At 55.8% G+C, this 22,653-nt stretch overlaps 1 protein-coding gene across 14 annotated transcripts in view; it reads right to left on the reverse strand.

Annotated features, from left to right (window-relative positions):
* Positions 1-1,064: 1,064 nt before the first annotated feature.
* The window catches only part of PTPRS (protein tyrosine phosphatase receptor type S), a 100,522-nt gene continuing 78,933 nt past the window's right edge, over positions 1,065-22,653 (reverse strand). For 4 of the 14 annotated variants that reach the window (XM_074337636.2, XM_074337634.2, XM_074337635.2 and 1 more), the window contains 24 exons: positions 22,169-22,362; positions 21,984-22,010; positions 19,646-19,763; positions 17,491-18,099; positions 16,976-17,073; positions 16,186-16,439; positions 15,457-15,550; positions 15,137-15,352; positions 14,483-14,640; positions 13,968-14,057; positions 13,627-13,739; positions 12,252-12,299; positions 11,044-11,141; positions 10,838-10,961; positions 10,119-10,294; positions 9,921-10,040; positions 6,994-7,148; positions 6,602-6,887; positions 6,241-6,419; positions 5,332-5,458; positions 5,124-5,249; positions 3,175-3,329; positions 2,877-3,012; positions 1,065-2,229 (listed from right to left, as the gene is read on the reverse strand). In XM_074337636.2, the coding sequence (XP_074193737.1) occupies positions 2,161-2,229; positions 2,877-3,012; positions 3,175-3,329; positions 5,124-5,249; positions 5,332-5,458; positions 6,241-6,419; positions 6,602-6,887; positions 6,994-7,148; positions 9,921-10,040; positions 10,119-10,294; positions 10,838-10,961; positions 11,044-11,141; positions 12,252-12,299; positions 13,627-13,739; positions 13,968-14,057; positions 14,483-14,640; positions 15,137-15,352; positions 15,457-15,550; positions 16,186-16,439; positions 16,976-17,073; positions 17,491-18,099; positions 19,646-19,763; positions 21,984-22,010; positions 22,169-22,362 (3,770 nt within the window). In that variant the 3' untranslated portion in view covers positions 1,065-2,160. The remainder of the gene's footprint in view (positions 2,230-2,876; positions 3,013-3,174; positions 3,330-5,123; positions 5,250-5,331; positions 5,459-6,240; positions 6,420-6,601; positions 6,888-6,993; positions 7,149-9,920; positions 10,041-10,118; positions 10,295-10,837; positions 10,962-11,043; positions 11,142-12,251; positions 12,300-13,626; positions 13,740-13,967; positions 14,058-14,482; positions 14,641-15,136; positions 15,353-15,456; positions 15,551-16,185; positions 16,440-16,975; positions 17,074-17,490; positions 18,100-19,645; positions 19,764-21,983; positions 22,011-22,168; positions 22,363-22,653) is intronic. The other 10 variants (XM_074337638.2, XM_074337637.2, XM_088792302.1 and 7 more) reach the window with 5 other exon arrangements.

Raw genomic sequence — 22,653 nt, forward strand, 5'->3', positions numbered from 1 at the left:
TTCATTACATAGTGGACTAGTTGTTCAGTTTGAAAAACATTATTTCTATGTTGATTCTTTCTTTAAACCTCTGCCTTATTTATAAATGTTTTAAAATTTCCCATTGTAGGCCTTACTCGGGGGAGAGAATGACTTTAATGCAGAATCTACTCCTTGGTGCCAAGATCAGGTCACCGTATCTAATATTTGCTTTCTGGAATTTGTAAAGATGTCCAGTGTTGGTTTTTCTAAATGCTGATCTTTTGTAAATGTTCCATGTGTATTTGAGAATTTAGAGGTCGGGGATATGACGTTTGAACAATTTCACCAAGCTTATTAATGGTATTAGTCACATCTCCTATATATGTATTTACTTTTTGACTACTCGAGCTGATGGTTTCTAAAAGGTGTGACCCGCCACCGTTTCCTAGGCTGGGCCCCTCCTCACTAACACCATCGCTTCTCGTCCATGAGGCTTCTGTGTGACCATGGCGGGTTGGGGGAGTATCTTTCATTCCACCTGTAGCTCCTAGACAAAGTATAGACAGGAAATGGCTCACCCTCCACCCCCCGCCGGGTCTGACTCTGGCTCTGAATATGGGTCCAGTCATTGGATAATAGTGCTCCCAACACAACCCAGTGGTTCCTTCCATGGGGTCAACTCCATCACTGCCCCTTCGGGAGAAGGCGGCATGACGTGGGGTTTGGGAGCTGTGGATAAGACTGACCAGGGTATGAATTCCAGCTCCATTTCAAATCCACTGTGTGATTGGGTTGGTGCCTGCCCTTCTCTGAGCCTCAGTTTTTTCATCTGTAAATTGGGCTGATGACACCCATCTCAAGAGAGCTGGCTCCTGTTAGACACTCAATGGTGGTCACAGTATTATCAAGAATAACAACTATTATCAATGCTATTCTTAGACGCTGTGTTATCTTGGACGAACACCACCACCTTTCTGGGCCCCACTCCTCACTGGATTGTCACATGATGGAATGAGAACACATCAGCTCTCCAGGTGCCCGCCAGCCCCAGGGAGGGGATGGGATGGACAGGGGCATGACAAAGACACCACCACCGGCCGGGGTCGGACGATCTTCCTTTAATACAAAGTCGATATATCTACATACACAGAGGTGAGAAAACCACCCAGCTGCTTCCGTTTGAATAAACAGTGTTGAGAGCAACGGCAGATCTGCTCTTGTACAAAGAGAAAAACTCATTTGCTTGGGGGTGGGGGATCCCATCCTTTCTGCTTTTGCCCCCAAACTGCCCCGTAGTCCCAGGGGGAAAGGATCCCTGAACCAGGACAACACACACTGCCCTTTCCCCGAAGAGGTGGCATCTCCTGTTTTGTTCATTCTTCCTCCTTGGGGGCAAGTGACAGGGGCTCAGGCTGCAGGGCAGGCCCACCCTGATAAGTTCGATCCCGATGCTGGTGGGCCCGAGCCCCCCAATGCCCCACCCTCAGAACTGTCCTTGATATGTCTGAGAATTAAAAAAAATAAGAAAAGAAACAAAAGAAATCAGGAGCAAAAGGACGTCCTATGCTTGAGTGAGGCACACCTTCCAATGGTAGGAAAAGAAAAAAGCCACAGGGGACAGCCGTTGGCCGCTTGCGGACATACTCATCACACAAGAACGTTTGCTACGGTGAAAAAACAGACTGTGAACAGAACAGGAAGAAGCAACGTTTTTCTTTTTAAATTCATTGACTGGCAAGTTTTTTTTCTTTCTGTTTCTTCTTTTAAAAAAATGGAAAAAAAAAATACGCTATTTAAAAAAAGGAAATGTCACTGGATATAGTTACACAGTCTGAAAAGAAAGCTGAATTCTGAAGCCCCCAGCCTAGGCCCTCTGGGCCAGAAGGCTCTCTGGGGGCACAAGGGGTTACAGCCCTTGCCCTCCTCTGGTTCTGGGGAGAACCTCCGTTTGTTCGCCATCCCCCCACCCCCCACCCCGGGATCTCTTGTTTTGGAATCAGAAGGAAATGAGGAATGTGGCAAGTATTTGAAGGCGGTGGCCGGTGCCAGGGAGGTTGCTGGGGGCCGCATGGGGGGCTCCAGGGGCCGCGCTGTTCCCAGAGACCGTGCAAAAATGCAGCTGCTGGGGGTCCAAGGCCTCCCGGGGCCCGGGCAGAGGCCTCCAGGACCGGTGGAGTCGGGCCGGGGGCGACCATGGCTTTACGTTGCATAGTGGTCAAAGCTTCCAAGGTATTCCAGAGCTGCCTGGTAACAGAACTGGTACTCGTCCTGTGGGAGGGCAGGGGAGGGGAGAGGAACGGGGGTTCCGTCAGTGCCAGTCCCGGTCTGACGCGTCCCAGGGCGCCCCCAGGGGCAGCCACGAGCCTCAGCCTGGTATGTATGTCCCTTGCATGAGCTGGCTGTCCACAGTAAATGCCCTCTCCTCTCTGCCTGCAGGTCATACACATCTTTTAGGACATGACTGCTCAGCCGTCCCCTCCACCTGCCACATGCCCCCTCCAGGCTAGGACTCTGACGCCAGCTCTGTCTCTCAGGAGACAGGCGAGTTTGAGGACATTGTTAAAATGCCCAACATTGAGTCCGATCGCAGGGAAGACCCTCTGCACACGGGGCCTCACTTCTCCCATATGGGGAGCAGTGGGGACTTCAGAATCTGTGGCCTGTGCCAGGGTCATGGTTGAGCTGTGAACTCACTGACTTAGGGACTGGAAAGGACCCATCTCTGTCCATTCCACAGGACACGTCTCGGCTCTGGACTTCAATCTGTTCTTGTGTCAGGAGTTGACAAATCCACCTTCCAGCTCAAAGCAGGAGGTGAAGACCACCCACCCACAACAAGCCAACGTCATACAGCAGAAAACAGGCTCCACCGGCAGAAGCATGAGGCCAGGCCGCCTCCCCCGCGCCCTCCTCACCTCCGTCTGCACCATGGCTGGCCTCTGGGTGCGCAGCATTTTCACCGTCTGGAAGACGTCCACCACGCCTTCGTACCGCATCCGCTCCAGGACGATGCTGAGCGTGATGAAGACGCCGGTCCTGCCCACACCGGCACTGGGGGCACAGAGATGGCAGCTCAGGGTCAGGGCTGCTGGAGCCCGTGCTTCCCCAGGCACAAAAATAGCCCAAACTGCACTGCCTAAGGTTGACGGCTGGCCCCCTTAGACCTCAGTTTCCCCAGGTGGAAAATGGGCTGGGGTTTGGGGAGCAGCTCACCTGCAGTGGACAGAGATGGGGCCATCCTGGCCGAACTGCTCCTTGGTCTTGTGCACTTGGCCGATGAAGTCGATGAAGCCCTCGCCTGACTTTGGCACACCCTGCTCCGGCCAGTCTGTGAACTGGAACTGCCGGACAGTCCGGGACTGGCCATCCTGGAAAGGAGAGGAGCCTGGTCTTGCTATGGTGCTCACGGCTGTTGTCCATCCCCGCCGACCTCCGCTCCCGTCCTCCATCACCAGCCAGCAGCACCCTCCACCCTTCCCATCCTCAGCCCCATTTTCCGTCACCCACCCTGACAACTCAGTGCCCTTCACCCTCTGGTGGCACTGTCTTTCACTGATGTTCGTCTCATTGCCAACACCACCCTCCTCGGTGACAATCTTCTATTGTCACCATCCAATGACACCATCATTTTTATTAAATTTATTAAGGTGACATTGGTTAAAAACACCACATAACTTCAAGTTATGTGATGTTTTATTTCTATAATACCTCACCTGTAGACTGCATGTGTGCTCACCGCCCAAAGTCAAGTCTCCTTCCATCACCATATATTTATCCCCTTTCCCCCTGGTAACCACCATACGTAGTCGGTGTCTATGAGTTTTTTGTTTGCAATAACACCATCTTATATGGCTACCGTCCACCCCCACCTCTCCAATCCCAGCCACCACAACCAGTGACATCCCACACCAACACTCTGCCACCCTGCACCGTCCCACAGTGCGAGCAACAGCTGCCCTTCTTAGTCCCGTTCTCCACCCCATGATCCTTCGTCAGCCTCACTCTGCACCATCTCAGAGCCCTACCCAATGGCACAGCTTCTACCAGACGCCCCTGGTAACTCATCACCTCCTACCAGCACCAACCGACACCAGCATCTTTTATCCTTCACCATCCACTAGTGATCTTCCACCACCCACTGCTGGTGTCCCCTCTGTTCCTCAGCACCACCCTCCCACACCACCTCCCAGCATCCACCAGGACGGCCCCGCTGATCTGTGGTTTTGCTCCTTCATCCACCATCTGCCTTTTCCCAATCACATTCTCCACAGCAAAATGGTGCCATCAGTGATGCCCTCTTACCCTGCAGTTGTCCATCCTCCACCACCTAACACGTCCTTTCTCGAATCCCACCTTCCTTCCGTCCAACACCCTCCGTGTTTACACCCTCCACCACCGTCCAGCAGTACATGTTCCCCTGGTTCTCCAATCCCACACTCCACCCATCCAATGGCACCATCTTGAATCACCCAACGCTAGGAGTAGTGATCAGGGCTTCGCCAGCCCCTGGCAACATCTTGACTGCCTCTCTCCCATCATCCTATCCCTGCATGCTCCAGTCCCCTCTTCTGCCACTAACTTTCATCCTCTGTCACCCAACAGCGCCACCTTCCACTGTCAGTCTTCATCCATTGCCACCTAATACCTTCTCCTACCACCCACGGCGCCATCCTCCACTGAGTCTTCACCAGCCAACACGTCTACTCTCCCTGCTCATCTCGCCCCACCCCGCGGTGCCAGCTCCCATCACCCTTTTCCATTCCACAGCTCGTTCCCACCACCCAGCACCGTCAATCCCTCAGCTCTCCCCTACGCAGCTTTCAGCCTCTAACACTGTCCTCCACAGGTTGTTGCTTCCAGGGGACACCCCATGCACTCCCTTTGTTCTTAACCCCCTTGGGCCATGTTCCTAGTGAGAGGTGTTACACACACCCCATGGGGATATTTTGGGTCAGCACCTGGCCCCTCTGCCACCCACTTGGTGTAGGTAGGCGTGATTGGTCAACTGGTCAACTCCCTCTTTTTCCTCACAAGCCCCTACTCTTAGTCCTCCCCCTGGCCTTTGCTTCTATCCCCAACTAGAGAAGCTCTCTCAAGACGGCTGGGGAACACCGAGCCCGACCTTGGTGCCAGCCCCTCCCGCCAATCCATCCCGTACTCACCCGGGCATCTGTGACCTTGAACTCCCGCAGGATGTACTGAGGCATGTTGTATTCTGCCATCGGATCCACCACGAAGTACTGGTAGCGGGCAGAGCGCTCCGCCGGCCAGTACTGGTGACATTTTTCCTGTGGAGGGGATGGCAGCTGTCGTCAGCGCCGTCCAGGTCCCTGCTGGCCCCACCCACCCCCGCCGTGGCCCCCAGCATACCCTGCCCATCTCCCGCAGCTTGGTCAGCATCACCACAATCGTCGAGTTGTTCTCCCACAGCATGCGCCAGAAGTCCTCCGTGGTTTCTGCCAGGGGCCCCTGTGTCGCGATGTAGGCCTTCTGTTGCCTGTGGGGTGGGTGGGGGAGGCCAGGGCTGACTGGGAGGCCCCGGCCTGGAACTGGCCTGATGCCCCCTGACGGGTCAGGAGCAGAGCAGGATCCACGGCAGCCGGATACACCTGCCATGCCCCTGCCTACCCAGAACAGATGAGCAGTGGACTATCTCCCTCCCCACCTTATTCAGCCCCCAGCCCAAATACCATTTTGCACGTGGGGAAACCGTCGGCCTCAGGGGATATTCCAGCTCTTTGAAGAAGCTGCAGACTGTTCGCTGACCTCTCCTGCCTTCCTGCTCCACCTCCCGCAAGTGCCAGTAAACTTGCAGGCCAAGTTCTTGCTCAGCCCTGGGCCTTTGCACAGGAGGGTGCCTTCTGCCTGCACACCCTCCCCTGGCCAGGTTACTCGACCTCAGCAGTACTGACATTCAAAGCTGGATGATTCTTTGTGATGGGGCACTGTTCTGGGCACTGCAGGGTTTTGAGCAAATCCCTGGCCTCCTCCCACTAGACATGCGTAGTAGGCATCCTCCCCTATTTACATCAGGACAATCACAAATGTCCCTAGTCCTTGTCAAATTCCCCCTGGGGGGCAGAACTGCCCAGATTGAGAACCACTAATGTGGAAAGATGGAACCATGCTATGGACAGCAGCCATCAGTTAAATACACCTTAAAAGATTCCCTCCTTAGCTGTGACTGCACGAGACTGGCAATGTCTCCAAGCAAGAATGGAGGCCCCTTGGGGGCAAACAAGGCTGGGACCCTAGCATCGCCGGGCAAAGGTGAGGTACCTGTAGCCATCGATGAAGCTGGCATTGATGTAGTCGGAGCCCTCCACGCCCCGGATGGGCTGCAGGCAGACCCGCGTGCTCTCGTACGGCATGATGTTTACCAGGCGGTTCTTGAACTTGTTACAAGGCAGATTGGCACTGATGAAGCGGGATGTGTGGGCTTTGGAGTTGGCCAGCCGCTGCGGGGACGAGGAGGTAAGGGCCCATGAGGACAGCCTCCAGTTAGAGCGCTAATGGTGGAATGGTAGGTGGGGGAACACCACTCCCAAACTCTGGTCCCTATCACCGGGGGCGACTCCGGTCTCTAGCTCCTGGGCTCACCCCCCACCCTCCCCACAGCAGCCAGCACACCGCCTCCTACCTTGAACTCGAGTTCCATGCCGGTGACGTGCTCGCCGGGCTCCACCTGGGCCAGCTTCTGGATATAGGCGTAGAGGCTGCGGGCCGGCACCTCCGTGTTGCCGCAGCCCACGGCCTCCAGCAGGGCCTCGTGGATGAAGCTGTACTGGTCCTCCGTCTGCACCATGTAGTTGCGCTGGGATCGCATGAGGGTCACGTGGCCGTACACGTCTACCGTCTTCTCTGGCTTGATCCGCTCCAGCATGGCATCGATGACGATGAAGCAGCCGGTGCGGCCAACGCCAGCGCTGCGGGGATGGGCGTGGCGATCAGGGCCCCTCGGGGGAGGGGGTGGGTGGGGCGTAGAGGGCGGGGCACAGACGGGAGCTGGGCGGGGCACAGGGACAGGCGTACCTGCAGTGCACCACGATGGGGCCGGCGTCGGGCGGGTTGCAGGTCTTGACTCTCCGCAGAAAAGCCAGGAATGGCGTTGGGTACTCAGGCACCCCGTGGTCCGGCCACGCCGTGAATTGGAACTGGCGGACCTCACGTTTCTCACTGGAGCCATTCTGGGGGCACAGGACACCGCCTGTCACCACAGCCCCACCACCCACATGCAGAGGACACCCAAATTCACACCTCCGGCCCTGAGTGTATGTATGACTCGGGTGTCCAGCTGCCCCCTGCACACAGAGCGGTCTCCACATGAAAGTTTCACGTCCTCCTCACAACACCGCCAACCCTGTGCCCGACTTTCTCCCCAAACCCACTCCCCCATCTCAGCTGACGGTGGCGCCATCGTTCCAGGCGCTCTGCTGAGAACTTAAACGTCACCCTCAACTGGACTTCCCGCCCCTACATCCAAAACATCAGCCAAAACCGCCAGCTGTGCCTCCAAAGTCCATCCCCCTCATGGTAGCCACCTTAGTCCAGCCCCATTGTCATTGATCCAGACCAGAGCAGTCACCTCTGCCTGGGTCCCACCTGTCTTCTCTCGCTACTCCTGCAGCAGCCAGAGGATGCCTATGAGCCTCTGAGTTGGGTTCCAGGTCCCGCCCCTCCTCTGCCCACAGCCCTCCAGGGCTCCCACCTCCCTCTGGGTAAAAGCGTAAGTCCTCCCTCTGGCCCTGCATGCCCTCCCCCATGCCCTCCCTCTCTCCCAACTGTTCACTCTGCTCCAGCCACAAGGACCTCCTTGCTGTTCCTCCAACATGCCAGGCACTGTCCTGCCCCAGGGCCTTTGCATCAAGCTGTGTCCTCTGCCTGGAATGCTATTTCCCCAGATCTCCTTGTGGTTCCCTGCCTTACTTACTCCAGGTCCCCAGTACCCATTCTATCCTCTGTGCTTTACTTTAATCCTACATGTAAGATTTCTTGTCATTTTTGGACCTTGGCCTCAGAGGGGTTTTTGTGAACTTGACCCCAAAGGAAAGGGAAGTAAAAGAAAAACTAAATGAATGGGACTACATCAAACTAAGAAGCTTGTGCACAGCAAAAGAAACTATCAACAAAACAAAAAAGCAATCAACTGAATAGGAGAAGATATTTGCAAACAACACCTCCGACAAGGGGCTGATATGCAAAATATATAGAACTCACACAACTCAACAACAAAAAAACAAACAATCCAATTAAAACATGGGCAGAGGACCTGAACAATTTTCCAAAGACCTATGTATACATGGCCAACAGGTACATGAAAAGATGCTCCACATTACTCGTTATCAGGGAAATGCAAATAAAAAACTACCATGAGATACCGCCTCACACCTGTTAGAATGGCTGTCATCAAAAAGACAAAAAACAAACGCTGGAGAGGAGGGGAACCCTTGTACATTGCTGGTGGGAATGTAAATTGGTACAGCCACTATGGAAAACTATGGAGGTTCCTCAAAAAATGAAGAATAGAATTACCATACGACCCAGCAATTCTTCTTCTGGGTATCTACCTGAAAAGTTTGAAAACACTTATACATAAAGATATAAGTACCCCTACGTTCACTGTAGCATTATTCACAGTGGCCAAGACATGGAAACAACCAAAGTGTCCTTAGATAGATGATTGGATAAAGAAGACATATATATATATATATATATATACATATATATATATACACATACACACACACACACACACACACAATGGAATATTACTTGGCCACATAACACAAAAAGGATAAAATACTGCCATTTGTGACAACATGGATAGATCCTGAGATTATCATGCTGAGTGAAATAAGTCAAGAACCGTATGATTTCACTCACATGTCAGGTATGTAACATAAACAACAAACGAACAAACAAAGAAACAAACTCATAGACATAGCCAACAGAATGGTGGTTCCCAGAGGGGAAGGGAGTGGGGGAGGACAAAGAGGGTAAAGCGGTCAAATTAATGGTGAGGGGAAGAGACTAGACTTCGGATGGTAAGCACACAATGGAGTACACAGATGTTGCATTATAAAGATACACACCTAAAGCTTATATGTTATCTGCCAACATTGCCCCAACACATTTAATTAAAAAAAGATTTCTTGTCATTTTTATCTCTTTTGTCTGTGTCTTGTCCACTAGACCAACCCCCACAGGGGCAGGACATTTTGTCTGTCACGGTCCCTGCTGTGTCCCAGCTCAGGGCCTGACACACAGCGTGTGCTTCCTATGTGTGAATGAACCAAGGATTCTTATTCACTCCTGTTCACTACTCGGTTTTCTGGCACTCGGGCCAGGTGTCTGCTTAATGTCGAGCGAGAACCTGACTAGGGTCATAGGAACATCGCGGTGCCAGTAGCACCTCCTCTCCCCATCATGACAATAAAAAATGTCCCCTGGATGGCAAACTGCCCCAACTGAGAACCACTGAGGTAGAAGGCAGACAGAACCACGTTACGGACAGCAGCCTTCAGTTACATACAAAGCTATAGCGTCCCTTTGCTCCAGCCCTGACTGTCTGGGGTGAGCAGGGTCTCTCCAGCTGAGTCTTCCACCCGAGACTTAAGGCCCCTTAACGGCAAGGCTTAGACTCTGCCAGGACCCTGTCATAGGCCCAGGACAGGTGAGGCCAGAGGATGAGGGCAGGTAACACCTGGGGCACGACCCATGGCAAGAGAACAGGTTCGCTGCTAAGTTGGCTTCTGCTGGTTTTGTCCTCCTGCTGTGCCCAATTCTGAGCCTCAGTTTCCCCATCCATAAAGTGGGCTTCATGAGAATGTGGTCAGCCTGGGTCAACATGCTTGATTATCTCTGTCTGACAGGGACCTCCTAGGGCAGAAGCTGGGGCTGTCTTCCTCCTCTGCCCCCATCACCCCTCCCTCAGCCTCTAGCCCCAGCCTGGGCCCTACCTTGTGCAGGGAGAACGTCCGCACGCAGAACGTAGCCAGCTCGATGGTGTCCAGTAGCGTTACCTGGATGAAGCCATAGGTCTCCGTGCCCCTGTTGGGCCAGTACTGATCACACTTGATCTGTGCCAGGTTGAGAGACGGAGGTGAGTGTGGGCCAGGGCTGGCTGAGGGCCTGGGGGCGTGGGGTCCGGGCCTCACCCGTGACTTCTCCTCCAGCCGTGTCATCATGACGATGGTAGCTGAGCGCTGCTCCCACACCATACGCCAAAAGTCACCAAAGGTCTCGGGCAGCGGCCCCTGCGTCGCGATGTACGCGTTCTGCCGCCGGTAGCCGTCCACATAGTTGGCGTTGATATAATCACTGCCCACGATGCCTAAGGCCAGGGTGAGAAGCCAGCCATCAGAGTGGCGCTGGCCCTTCTACACTGGACGGCCCCAATCTGTCCCCAAGGAAATGGTGGGGCACACACTTCAGGATTCCTCCCCCTCAGCACTACTGCTGTTGGGGGCAGATCACTCTGGGGGGGCCGTCCTGGGCCCTGTGGATGCTGAGCGGCATCCCGGCCCCACCTGCTCGATGTCACTAGCACCCATCTCCAACTTGTGACCACAAAAATGTCCCCAGACATTGCCAAGTGACCCTGGGTGGCAGAATGGCCCCAATTGAGAACCACTGACATGGAGGGACAGATGCAGACACGTAACAGACAGCAGCCATCAGTTAAACACATATCTAAACACTCCCAGCGGCCTCTGGCTGGAGCTGGACCAAATCTGAGACCAGAAGCAGGCCTCCGTTTCCTGAGATGTCCCTAGCTTATCCAGTCCATGCTGGCCCTACCCTGTGGCAGAGGTGTGGGGTCTACGTGCTGTATGGGAGATGAGGCGGCAGGAGGGAGCCCGGGCCCGCGTGCTACCTTCAATGTGCTGCAGGATGACGCGGGAGTGGTCGTAGGCGATGACGTTGGCGTAGCGGTTCTTGGGCTTGTTCACTTCCAGGTTGGAATGCTCCCACGTGAACTGCTGGCCCGGATCGATGGACTGCGGGGGCAGGGGAGGCGGGGTGTCAGGGATGGGCGTTGGCAGGCCCGGGACAGCGGGGGGCGGGGGGGGGGCAGTTCACCTCATACTCCTGGGAGAGCTTGAGGCTGTCGTTGGCTTTGAGGCGTTCCGTGTGCTCGGCCATGTCTGCGATGGGGATTGGTGGGTGGCTAAGCATGCCTGCGGGGAGAGCAGACCCCAGTGGCATGGGCCGGTCACTCGGGGGCCAGCCCAGGGGCCGGGGGTGGGGGTGCTCTACAGTGTGAGTCTGCGATGGACGAGCTGCGGTTAGAGGGTGTGGTAGGGGAGGGGAACCCAGGCCTGCGGGTCTGAAAGAGGAGCATTTGAGGCTACAGCTCCTGGCCGAGCCTCACACTCCTGGTTCACAGTGTCTGCCAGTACCAGTCCCCCAACCCGGGGGGAGGGGGTGCCCTAGAGGACTTCAAGCTCCTAGGGCCTTGTGGCTGGAAGCAGCGGGTGACACAGAAATGAAGAAGCAGATGGCAGCCGGCTGGGCCTCCAAAAACATCATTCCCGGGGGGTGGTGGGGGGGGACACACAACAGGAGACCCCTTTCTACCCCTTTGGGATCAGAGGGCCTGAAAAGTTCTCTGCTAGGTAGAGTCCAGGGACTGGAGAGGGGAGACACAGGTGTGTCCCCATCTGTCTGGGCACCTGCTTGGGGCAGGCGCACCGAGCCCCTGACTCTGAGGACTGACTGTCTTATCGGGTACATGGAATGGTGATGCCCCTGATCCTCAGAGCCTCCAGGGGTGTGGCTGGAGGTAGTGGGGTGGGCCTGGCTCTTTCTTCCTGAATCAGGGTCTGCCACACCCCTCTCCTTTCCTAGGGCCGATGGCTACACATGCGCTCACACACTTACTCTGCAGCTACGTGCCGCCATGGACGTACCGGTGTTAAACCGTTAAGACATGGTCAGGCCAGCTGGTAAACAACTATTGTTCTAAGTGGGGGCCCCCAAGTGTCACACAAGAGCCCACCTCTACATGGTCTGAGGCTGGTGTCCATTTGTCTGGTGGGTCCCTCTGCCTGTCACACAGGTGGGCTCCTGTTCTTACGTATGTACACACATACATGTCTCACCTATGTCCCTGCCCCCCCCCCCACAACCAGCAGCCTAAGGGCCCAGTGGACCAGACCCCCTCCCCCCAGAAGCCAGCATTGGACAGGTGGGAGAGATAGGAGGCGGGATGGAGAAACCAAAGATGAAAACAAACGGGGGGAGGGCGGGCGAAAGGAAGCCAAGAACAGAAAGACACAGGAACTAACTTTCAAAGTGAAACCCCGGCTCCCTGAGGGGGCTGCTGAGGCCTGAATCTGCAGAAACAGCAAACAATAAATAAATGAAAACACGCGAGGGGGCTGCCGCCTCGCCCACCCTTCATGGGGTGCACGCACAACGGCCAGCCGACAGACGCAAAAGGTAGAGCAACTTCCAACAGCGAGGGACACACGGCTGCTGGGCCCCAACCCGAGAACCGACAGTACACGTAGCTGCTCTGTCTCCCTCTGCCTGGTGTTCAGCTGCAACGTTGGGGAAATCCCAAAGTTTTAGGTTCTTCTGTCAACATGTCCCCCCAGACCAACCTGGCCTTGGGTCCCCTGTTGGGGTCAGCAGGGAGGATTTAGGAGGATGCAGGATGGTGAGGGAGAAACTCAGGGGCAGGGGAAGGACGTTCGGGCCCATGCCATGAACTTTAAGGACGATAGCCATCAGTTAAATACACCTTTAAAATCCTCCTTTGGATGGAAACAGAACTGACATAAGACAAAAACTGTCTTTTCTGAACAGCGACAGAAAAGAGACGGGAGTATGTTAGAGGTGCCATATGAGACCTTTCACGATCTGTTATGGAGGGAGGGCTGCAGCCATCAGTTAAATACAAATGTTTAAAATCTCCATTTGGTTGGAAACAGAGTTAATATGAACCAGATCAGATACAGGAAGTGGAGACCAGGTGCCGGCAGTGGGACAGATGTAAGCAGGCTGTGAGCTCAGAAGAACAGCAGCCATCAGTTAACTAAAAAATTCCTTGCTGGTTAGAAGCAGCTGGCATGAGCCCACCAGGAAGAGGAGATGAGGGAGTGTGTGGATCGCTGCAGGTGACGGTGATCAAGGACCAGACCCTGACTCATCTCCCACCAGGCATGGCAGGTGACTTGAGCTCATCCTATTAACCTACAGGGAACTGTGAAGAGGCAGGGGGAGCATGAGCATCTGTGGCCACAAAGGGGAGAGGTACAGGGCATGGAGGAGGCGTAATCTCTGTGCTTTGCTTGGGGCACATCCCAGGAAGTGGGAAAAGGTCAAGGAAACACCCTAAGACCTACCACTACGTGCTCTTCCGACTAGGGATGTGAACAGAAGCATAGCTCTTTCTGCCAGAAGAAATGAGGCTTTGTTTCGTTTTGGTTTTTAGATGTCCTTTAAGCTCTCAGAGAAGACAGGAACAACCAGTTAAATGCAACTTTTCAAAAGCCTCACTAGGTTCTAACCAGAATCAACCCATGAGCGCTCCAAGCCCGGATCCACGAAGGAATTTGGGAAACAGGAATTTAACTGCACCAAGCACAGCTCGGTGGGGTAGGTGAGGGTACACCAGGGGGCAGCTTCCTCTTTCCCATCGCCAGGATGAGCACATACCTGGTGTCTGGAAGTTAATGCGTCTCATTTCCACGGGATCCTTGGGGTGGTGGGGGGCGAGGTCGGCGTTGTTCAGTAGGCATTTGGTGCGGGGCTCTGAGTCCTTGCGTTTACTTCATGGGAGGAAGAGGAAGAGTCAGTGAGTGCCAGCGTGTACCCAAAGATGTACAGGCACGTGTGTGAACACAATCAGGTGCCATAAACGTGTGACTCAGCCGGTGGGAAAGGGTCCATGCACAGACATGTGTGCAACCTGCGGGAGCAGCCAGACATCCCTACACCCCATGGGCTCAGTGCCACCCCATTCCCTCAGGCCTGCAGGGGGCAGGACCAGTTCTTACCTGTCAGGTTTGCTGCTCCCAAATGCAGACACAGGTGAGAAGGAGGCAAAAGAAGATAGGTGAGCGTGTGCTGGCCATAAAGGGCCTGTCCTGTGATGGTGGGGGCCTTTCTTAACCTCTCTGAACCTTGGTCTTGTCCAGAAAATAGGGCTAATCCTCCCTGCTGGGTCTACCACCTTCCCTTTCTAAGCTGGGACATGTAAGTGGCAAGTGGCCACTACAATGACTATCTTCATTCAACTGGACAAAGGCAGCCTCCACCCCAGACCTTGCTGAGCGGAGTGTGGGGCTTAAGAGGAGTCAAATCCCGGGCCTGGTTTGAACCCCAGCCCTGCCATTTCCCAGGCCATGTGACTTTCATCAAGTGGCTTAACCTCTGAGCCTGTTTCCCTAGCTATACCACAGAGAGCTTCCACGACAATCTTCTGAGATGACCCTTTCCTAGACCTTTCCGGAGCCCCTCCGTTCCCAGGAGGCCCTTTCTTCTGTCGAGTGGGGGAATGCAGAGGACTTACTTCTTGTAGAGCAAGATGGCAATAACGATGCAGATGATGAACACCACAGCCAGCACGGGCCCAATCACCCAGATAAGCCCCTCCTCGCCGTCCACGATGGGCTGGGGGTCTGGGTTATCCAGCTGGAAGGGGTCTGAGAAGGGGCTGGCTGCAAATGTCTGCAGAAACGGGACAGTGGGGGGGGGGGCTCCATCAGTGCCCCTCCTCCTACAAGTGGCCAGATGGGTCTTCCTCCAACACAAATCTCTGTCCCTCCCCTACTCTAAACCCTCCTATGGCTCCCAAGAACCCTGACCCCGGTGGTAACCTGCATGGCCTGGCACTTGCCAATCTGCCTTCTCCCCTCTGCTTTAACCACTCTGAAATTCTTTCTGTTCCTCTTGCACCTCTAGACCTCTGCACATGCAAATCCTGGGGGTGTCTTGTCTACGTTGAACTCCTATGCATCCGTCAAAGCCCCAGTTCCAAAGTTCCTTCCTCCAGAACACCTTCCTCTTGGGATTCCCCCAACTTCAAGTCCTTCCCTCTGTCCAGGGAACTGAGAGGCTCTGTGTCTGGCTCTGAGGTCAGGGCTACGGGGGCTGAGGCCACTTTGGGGCCTGCCTCATTCCGAGGGTGTGGCTGGATGTGGGAAAGACACCATTTGGGACTTACGGGCTCACTCTTCTGCAGCACAGCAAGCACAAAGAGAACATATCGGTGGCCTGGCTCCAGGCCTCTGTTGTCAAAGCCACCGTACTGTTGCTGGTCGCCGGGCTGGAAGGTGGATGGCAACATGGCAAAGCGAGCAGCAATGTAGGGCCGGGGCACCTCGAGTTGGCGTGAGTGCCGCAGGCTGCGCCTTTGCAGCCGGGAGATGTCCTGGATGAGCTGTGGAAACAGAGGTGTGGGCTGCTCAGAGCCTGGCTGGGAGCAACTGGGCTCACAATAGTTGGGACACGTCTGGCCCTTGCACATCGGGCCCCAGCCCTCACCTCCTCCAAGTCCATGTCCTCTGGGCTGCCCAGTGGGGTCAGGAACTGGCCGCCACGAGACTTGCGCAGTGGAACCATCACAATGAAGTAGTTCCTGTCAGGAGATGAAGTGTTAGAGGGGGCTGTCTATATGCATGACCAAAAAATGCTGTAGGGAGCGCCCCCCCCCAATCTTCCCTTCTGCTTATATAATGGGTCTATTACCCTATTGCTCCAGCCATGTTTAAACTTCCAGCCTTTGATTATGCTGTGCCTTCTGCCTTGAAATTCTACCCCATGCGATTATAGTTCTTGAACTCCTACACGTCCTTCAAAGCCCCCACTTCCAAACCCACACATTTCTGTAGCCCTTAATTCTTCTCTGCCTCCCAAGCAGAGTCCTCTCCCCACAGGACTCTCAGCCCTGGTACCTCTTACTGCCACACCAAGGGGCTGAGAGTCTGTTTAGTTGTCTCCCCACCAGTACGGGAACCCCAAACCAGTAGAAGGCTAGACACACAGGGATGTCATACAATGAAATGTGGGAGGAGCAGAATAAGGCCACATGTAGCGATGATGCCCATGAGAAGTATTGGCTCTTCAGGGCAACAACATGACATAGTACTGATGAAATCCCCATTTTACAGATAGGTAAGGAAACTGAGGCACAAAAAGTTCAAGTGGCTGGCCCCAGTCACATAGCTGGCTAATGGGGTTTGAGACGTCCTGGGGGTGGGGTGTCAAGCATACTGGACAGGCACGGGGCTCTGGCCATCGGGTAGATACACCATGATGAAGCCATCGGTGTCGGGCTTGGGGGCCACGCTGGGCTTGCCGCTGAGCAGGTTGAAGGCGGTCCAGGCGGTGACCGTCTGCTGGAGGCCACCCAGGCTGCTGCCACGGTTGGTCAGCACGAAGTTGTAGAAGGTGTTAGGCTTGAGGTGCGTGATGAGCTTTTTGGTGGTGCGGCCATCCACGTCCAGTGTGAGCCCGTTGTACTGGATCTGCAGGCCAGGGCCGGCTCAGTGGGTCTCTGGGCTGAGCCCCCCCATCCTGACTAAGCCTCAGTCCAAGACCAGCCCTGACCCTGCTGAGCCCTGACCCCAGCTGAGCCCCAACTCTGACTGAGTCCCAATCCTAACTGACCACTAACCCTAAAACTCAGCCCAGACACCAGAGCCTCAATCCCAGCTGAGCCCCAATCTTTACTGAGCCCTAATCCTAGACTAAGCCCCGGTCCCAGCTGAATCACCACCTTGAGCCCTAATCCCAGCATGAGCCATGACCCCAGACTGAGCCCCAACTCTTGAGTTCTAACTGAAGAACGAGCCCCAGCCCAATGGATCCTCAGTCCCAGTTGAGCCCTCACCCCAAGAGGAGCCCCAGCTCTGAGTCCCAATCCTGACTGAGCCCTAATCCCAAACTGAGCCTCCACCCCCAGTGAAAGCCATTCAGCTGAGTGCAGCTGAACCCCAACACCATACCGCCTTGACTCCAGACCGAGCCCCAACCCCCGCCCCTGCCAGCCATGTGGCCACACCTTGTAGGGCGTGGGCGAGTTGTAGCTGTCGGGGAACTCCCAGCTGAGCAGCACAGACGTCTTCATGATCATCTTCACCTTGAAGTTCTTGGGCGAGACTGTGCCAGGCAGCGGCCGAGCAGGAGAGAGAAGAGAAGCCCAGTGAGTGCCAGGGGTGGGTGGGGCGGGCACGTGGGGTGGGATGGGGCGGCCCAGGCACTCCCTGTTGTCCATTGTGCCTATGGCCTTCCTGCCTGGCCCTGGCCCGGCCCTGCCTGGCCCTGTCCCAAGTCCCTGCTGGGGAGACGGCGCGGCTGCAGAGAGAAGGCAGAGGAGGAGGGGTGGGGGACGGCGGTGCCACCGAGGCATGTCCCACCTTTGCCAACGCCAGAGCCTCGGGGTCCGGACTTGCCTCGAGCGTCCATGAGGAAGCAGAAAAGTGACCACTTACCTGGGCAGGGGAGAGGGAGGGGGCTGGGGTGGGGATGGGCGCAAGGCCCAATCCGGCTCTGGTGCGGGGGTCACCGCGCGCCTACCTTGGTCCCGCAGGAACGTCCGGTAGCGGACGGGGGGGCTGTAGGGGCCAGGGCCCCGGCGCGTGTGGGCCCGCACTTGGAGGTCATAGGCCGTGTCGGGCTTGAGGCCCTGCAGCGTGAGCACGTTCTCGGCACCTGGCTCGGCTGCCGCTGGCAGCTCAGTCTCTCGGGCAGGGCCCAGGGTACCGGCCTCCCGGACAGCCACTGTGTACTTGACAATGGCCCCATTGCGCTCGGCAGGCACCGGTGGCAGCCAGCGCAGCAGGACAGTGCCAGCCGAGGCATTGCCGGCTGCCTCAAGGATCTGCGGATGGCCTCGGGGTGTGTCCTCTGGGATGCTCAGAACCTCTGTCGCCTCCTCGCCCAGGCCACCTCGGCTCCGGGCCGCCAGTCGGAACACATATGTGGCCCCCTTGTGCACGCCTGATGCAGTGTAGTGGTCCTCGGTGGGCGGGAACTCCAGTGTGGCCAGGGGTGACGAGTCCTCGCGGCCGAACTGCAGGCGGTAGCCCAGCACCTGGTCCTCGGCGGTGCTGGCTGGGGGCTCCCAGCGTGCCAGCAGGCTGCCCTCAGGGGTCTGCTGCACCGACAGGGTGGGGCGGCCCAGCACTGTGGGGACATGGGGCTGGTGTCAGCGGCCACTCACCAGTTTGGGAGCACAGGGTGGGGTTGCAGGTTTTAAAAGTGTGTCTCAGGGAGGAATCATTGAGAATCAAAAACTTGAAGGAGGCAAAGGAGGGGGGTAGCAGGAAGGTCTGGGGGGAACAGTCTTCAGGCAGAGGGAACAGCCAGTGCAAAAGCTTTGAGGCAGTAATGTGCTGGGTGATATAAGGAACCGCAAAGAGGCCGGGGACTCAGAGAACCAGTAAAGGGAAATATCGACAGACATCACAGCAGGCTTCATCTATTCACCTCCTCCTTTAGTTAATAAGTTATACATTTCTTGCCTTGTTTATTTGATCCTTGCTGGCACCTGATTAATACCTATGGGACATAGAAGTTTCCCAAATCCTGCTCGTGCCTTGTGGTTCTTACAGTCTGAGTAGTAACGAATGTGCCAAAAGAAGTATTGGGGTCAGGTAAAGAAAAGGGAAAGCTGGACTGAACAAAAGAAACCAGGCTTCTCCACTACAGGGCTTATCAGGACCTTTAAGGGACTGCGGTATGAGCAGTCACAGTGCATACACAGGGTTCAGCTTAGCAAACGTGGCTCTGGATGCAACATTCCTGGGGGGGAGGGAGAGATCACAAGAGGCTCCTTGGAAGAGGTGACATGGGCCTAGACTAGACAGGAGAAGGGAACAGCATCTGGGAAGAACTGGCAGCAGTGTAGAGAGGGGCTGTGTCCAGACTGAATGTCAGACTACGTGGTCACAGGCATGGCATGGAAGGTTCCGGAGGAAGGACTGGGTGTCAGAAGTGGGGTCTTTCTATGGTTCCTGTAACACACTACGCTTGTTCCCCTCACTGAGCCTTGCCCAGGCTGTGCTCTCTGCCTGGAAGGAGCATCCGCCCCTTACATTTTCATGGCTGTCTCTCCTCACTCGGCTCAGTTGTGGCTGGGGATAAAATAGAACCATGGGACTGATGGGAAGGGCCAGAAGGGCAAACTGAGGCAGGGCTGCCAGGACAGGAGGCTTCATGGTGCAGCTGGGAAGATGGGCACGCCACCCTGAAATGACAACCCACCTGGGGTGATCAGAGCCATGATGGGGGAAGGATAGGGTACTGGGGGGTCCCAGAGGGGGCACCAAACCGAGACTGTGGGATGGGATGGGATGAAGAAGGCTTCTCTGAGAAAGTAGAAACAAAGCAAAGACCTAACACACGAGGAGGAGACAACTAACCCAGAGAAGGGTATCAAGGCAGAGGGAACAGCTGGATGAAGTCCAGGTTGGGGGGCGGGGGACAGAGAACAGGGGGTTAGAATCAGCTGTTCATTATCTGTATCTGTCTGGGACTGAATGGCCGCGAAAGTGAGTGAGGAAGGGGAAATGGGGTTGGAACTTGCTGGGCCCCTAACGCCCCCTTGAGCAGCCCCTACCCGTTTATACTGGCCGTTCCTCCTGCCCGGTGTATCCTCTACCCACATGGGTTCAAGAACTCTGCAGGGAAGCTCTGGGGGCAAAGGGGCTATGGGGCAGGGGTCTCATACCTGCTCCCTTGGTCACCACCACCTTGGGTTTGCTGCGCGCGCCATCGCCTTTCATGGTATAGGCGGCTACGGTGATGGAATAGGCGGTGTCAGGCTGCAGGTCTGTGACGACCATCTCCTGCAGGCAGGGGTGGGGTCAGCGACGCAACCATGGCTGAGACAGCCCTGTCCACCCTCCTCCCTGGGCTGGGCTGAGCTCGAGCAAGGTGGATGCAGGGCCTGGTCCTTAGGCAGGGACATGCACCCAAGCTCATGCACTGACTCTGACAGGTAGCACATCCATGCTGAGATGGGCACACGCAGCCTGACACTCCGTTATCGGCTGCCTGGACCAGGGCAGCTGCCTCTGTCCCAGTAATCTAGTTCTCACTCCCATCCCCACAGTCTGTCCTCCCTACAATCACCAGAGGGCGCCTGTGAAGATTTGAGTCAGGTCCTGCACCTTCTCTGCCCACAGCCTTCCAGGGCTCCCACCTCCTTTGGGTTAAAAGTCCAAATCCTCCCACAGCCCATAAGGCCCTGTAGGACCTGCCCCTATCCCCTTCCCCTTCTCCCCTCCTCATTCATTCTGTTCCAGCTACAAGGACCTCCTCACTGTTCCCCCAACACACCAGGCATGGTCCTGCCCCAGGACCTTTGCACGGGCTATTCTCGCTGCCTCCACTACACTGGTGTGCTGTAATTCCCTATACCAGTTTGCGAGAGCCAATAGTTAAATTTTCAGGAATTTTGCGAGCCAGTTATTAAATACAGCCGCTATTAAAAAGGAAACTACAAGGGTATATGAACTTACAATCAGATAAATAATATTAAAAACAAAGGTAGTAAATACTCAAAAACCCCTTTCCTAATTATCTCAGTACATTTACCACTATCTATGCTCTCGAGGTTATTCTGTCTCTTGTACATTGTGATAGAGAACTATACAATGATGAGCTACTGAATATCTAGTTGGTACCTTGAAACTGACATGATGGGCGTATTTACACCATGGAAATGGGAAAATGCTACAGATCAGGACCACCCCCACCCATCCATCTGGAGAGCTGACTGTTAGACATTTACCCCACGGTCTACACCCTGTGTCCACCACAGCTGTAATTTGACATGCATTTGTGCCTTTTTTCCATTAACGTTCCTCTCCCACACTGGACTGTGACACTAGGGAGGCCACCTCAGAGCTGTCTTGGTCACTGTCACATCCACAGCACCTTGTACAGGATGTAGCCTATAGTAGGTGCTCAATAAACGACAGCTTGTTCAATGACCACAGCACCCTGACCTGCACACATTCCCACGTATACCACCACACAGGTACCCGTACCCCTGCACATGCACACCCACAAACAGTCCGGCATGCCTGGGAGATGTGGGGTGTCCCCAGATCAGGCGCACAAGGAGGGGGGGACAGGGATGCACAAACAGAGGGTCTCCTGCCCCTGAGCCTCACATTCAGTCCCCCCCACCCCTGGTTTTGGTGGGTGGGAGAGGCTGACTTGGAGCCCACATGGGAACTTCTCCAGGAAGAGGCAGAGCCTATGGGAGGGGATGGTGCCAGTGTGAACTTGATATCAAACGTGGGGCTCTCAGAAGAGCCCATGGCCCCCATATTAAGGGTAGAAAGACAGCCCAGAGAGGCAGCAACTGCCCTAAGTCACACAGCAATCCCAACTCTGGTTTAGGGCCTCCTGAGAAAGCATGGAGGGGTGAAAGCAGTGGTACTGCAGGACTCCTTTCCTATCCTAGGCCCACTGACCCCTCTCATCACTCAAAGGCCAAAATGAAGTGGACGCTTTGGCCAGAGAGCAATTTCTAGGTCAGGGAGGACTGACGCAAGTGATAAAAAGATCAGGCTGGGTTGGAAAGTGACCCAGTTCTGGTTTGGGTCCAACAGGGGAGCCTGTGGGGTGGAGGGGTGGATGGATGCTATAGGAAAGGCCTTCTATGCTGCCGTAAGTTTGAGCAAAGGTGTGGCAGTGAAGATGGCAGGCGGGTAAGTAAATAAGTTGGGGTGTGAAACCTGGAGCCATGAACCCCGCAGAGTCTAGGGCCCATCCAGGTAGGAAGGATAATAAATGACCGCCAGGTCCAGGCCTCTCCCTTGTGTTCAGGTCACCCCTCCAGAGTCCCCAAAAGGTGCCTGCTGGGGCTGCTGTGCCCATTTGCCTGCTGTGAAAACTGAGGCTACTAGCTCCAAGAGGCAATAGGGTGTGCATCCGGGGCCCAGGGGAGGAGACCCTTTGACAAGAGGGGGGCAGGGAGTGGGGTCACAGCATCGCACGGCCCGGCCCGCGGGAAGAGCACGCCAGTGGCCCAATGGCCGGAGGGCACTACTTACATATTCGGCCGTGTCGTCCATCTCCCACTGAGCGTGGGAGGAGGCGGCAAGGGAGAGAGGAGGTGGTGAGCGGGGTGGCCAGAGAGAGAGAAGCAGCGAGAGGGCAGGAAGAGCACAGGTTCTGGGCACCGCCCTGCCCACCTGGAGTCCCACCCACCCAGGCCCTGCCCCGGAGCCCCGCCCACCTGGGCATCGGCCAGCATGATGTCCTTGATGCGCGGCGGCCCGCGGGCCTCAGCGCCCTCCATGCGCACGTAGTGGACCTGGTAGCCGCGGATCTGGCCGTGCTGCCGGCCGGGCGCTGGTGAGCGCCACAGCACACGGATAGCTGTGGCGTTGAGCGCCTCCGCCTCCACCTTCCGCGGCGGCGCGCTGGGCACTGGCGGGGGAGTGGAGGGGAGGGCCGGGCGGGGCCGTTACTGGGGTGCCCGGCCCTGACCCGGGCAGCTGCCCGATGCCAGGGTGCCGAGTGGCTGCTGGTTAACTGGGCGCTTTCAGAGCACACCACCAGCTGGGAGGGCATGCCTCCTTCACGCCTCCCCCATCCCGGGGAAGGAGCCCTAATGGTGTGCCCCATTTACAGATGGGCAACTGAGATCCCCCAGTGCCTATGGGCCACCTTCCAGGGCCACATGACATGAGCGGGCCACCCATGCCCTGTTCGAAGAAC

Source organism: Rhinolophus sinicus, chromosome 15 (genome assembly GCF_057876585.1).
Source record: "Rhinolophus sinicus isolate RSI-liver-muscle chromosome 15, RSI-T2T, whole genome shotgun sequence".
In the NCBI taxonomy this organism is placed as follows: Eukaryota; Metazoa; Chordata; class Mammalia; order Chiroptera; family Rhinolophidae; genus Rhinolophus; species Rhinolophus sinicus.